The 1,454-nt window shown below is 53.9% G+C and overlaps 1 protein-coding gene across 6 annotated transcripts in view; it reads left to right on the forward strand.

The window, feature by feature from the left end:
• Window positions 1-113: 113 nt before the first annotated feature.
• The window catches only part of LOC143900397 (uncharacterized), a 141,710-nt gene continuing 140,369 nt past the window's right edge, over window positions 114-1,454 (forward strand). For 3 of the 6 annotated variants that reach the window (XM_077411682.1, XM_077411683.1, XM_077411685.1), the window contains exon 1: window positions 192-562. In XM_077411682.1, the coding sequence (XP_077267808.1) occupies window positions 371-562 (192 nt within the window). In that variant the 5' untranslated portion in view covers window positions 192-370. Of the gene's footprint in view, window positions 563-1,454 lie in introns of all 6 variants that reach the window. The other 3 variants (XM_077411681.1, XM_077411686.1, XM_077411687.1) reach the window with 3 other exon arrangements.

Raw genomic sequence — 1,454 nt, forward strand, 5'->3', positions numbered from 1 at the left:
CTCCGCTGTTACTCCGACCCGACTCCGGCTGGTGGCACCTCCGCACACCACGAGTTCGCGCTCGACTGTCTTTCTCTCTCTTTCTCTCTCTCTCTTCTCTCCTTCTCTCCCCCTTCGCCCCCCTCTCTTCCTCGTCTCGCTCTCTCGCCACGGACCTTCCGTGTGTGTGGACCCCTCGTACCTGCGTCCTCTCTCTCTCTCTCTCTCTCTCTCCCTCCCTCTTTCACCCTTCCCTTCTCCCTCCCTCTCGCTTGCTCCCTCGCGAGTGCGTTCTCCCCGCCGCCCCTTCCCGCTCCCCCTCTCTCTCTTTCTCTCACGGGTGACCGTGCGCCGCGAAGCCAATGCCGATAGTACGGTACACCGTCGCGCGATGCCGACACCGCCGACGGCCGGCCGTTCCGAGTTCCGACGCGACGCGACGCGCGTCGTCGTGAACGCCGTCGTCGCCTGCCCGCCTGCCGTCGCCTTCGGCCGCTCGCCGGCCGACATGGCGGTTGGATGGTTGCGGCGGTTACGAACGGAACGGGGGTCCGCGCGCTGGAATGTCCGGTTACGTATGTATGTATGTATGTATCGTGCGTGCCGCGTAACAGCGGCCGCGCGTAAAAATGGAAAGTTTTCGCGATAACGCGCGTCGCGCACGTTCGCGATAAATTCCGCTGTATCGAATCGCGTAGCGCGATAAACGATAACGCGATTCCGATGAAAATTGTTACGGCGAGCCGCGGAACGCGAAACCTCGCGACGCTCGCGGTACGTTTCGCCGTGCGCGCAAAAAGAGAGCATTAATTTGGAAATTCGATTTAAAAAGGCGAACTTCAGCGCGCGTTCCGCGCTTTTTTGTTTTCGAGGAAGTCCGTCTCGTCGGGAAGACGCGCTCTAAAGTTAACGACGGTAGATTACAGATTCCGATTGAGCATGGTACACCCGGGTGGTCAGCGGACCCGCGCGGCGGAAAACGCGCGTTTAAACGAACGAAAATCGCTTCGCGGTTCAATGCTCGAATCTGACCGAGATCGCCGCGCGGTACGCTTCTCCAAGCCGCACCGATCGGCTTTTCGACTCGCGCGTTTAATTCGTCGAAAGAAAAAGCTTAATACGGAAACGCGATTCCCTAATTTCTCGACTTTCCGTTATTTATTGTCGAAGACACGAAAATTCGGTGCGACACATCGTATAGGATATTTCGCGACGATCCGGAGATAAAAAAAAAAAACATACGTTCGCGCGTTTCTCTTGCAAATTTAATTCTTCGTATTTATCGTAGACCTTGACAGAAGTACGAGATGCGATATATACCAAGTTCCAAGTAAATAATCACCACTTATCGTTATCGAATCTATAGATGTAACGACAAAAATGCGCGGTTCTATGAAATTTATTTTAAGAAATAATGATTTGCTCGGTTGACACAATAGATTGTATGTAGCGAGACGTACATTTAAAGTATACAT

Source organism: Temnothorax americanus, unplaced genomic scaffold, assembly GCF_048541705.1.
Source record: "Temnothorax americanus isolate GAGA-0224 unplaced genomic scaffold, ASM4854170v1 Scaffold3, whole genome shotgun sequence".
NCBI classification, from domain to species: Eukaryota; Metazoa; Arthropoda; class Insecta; order Hymenoptera; family Formicidae; genus Temnothorax; species Temnothorax americanus.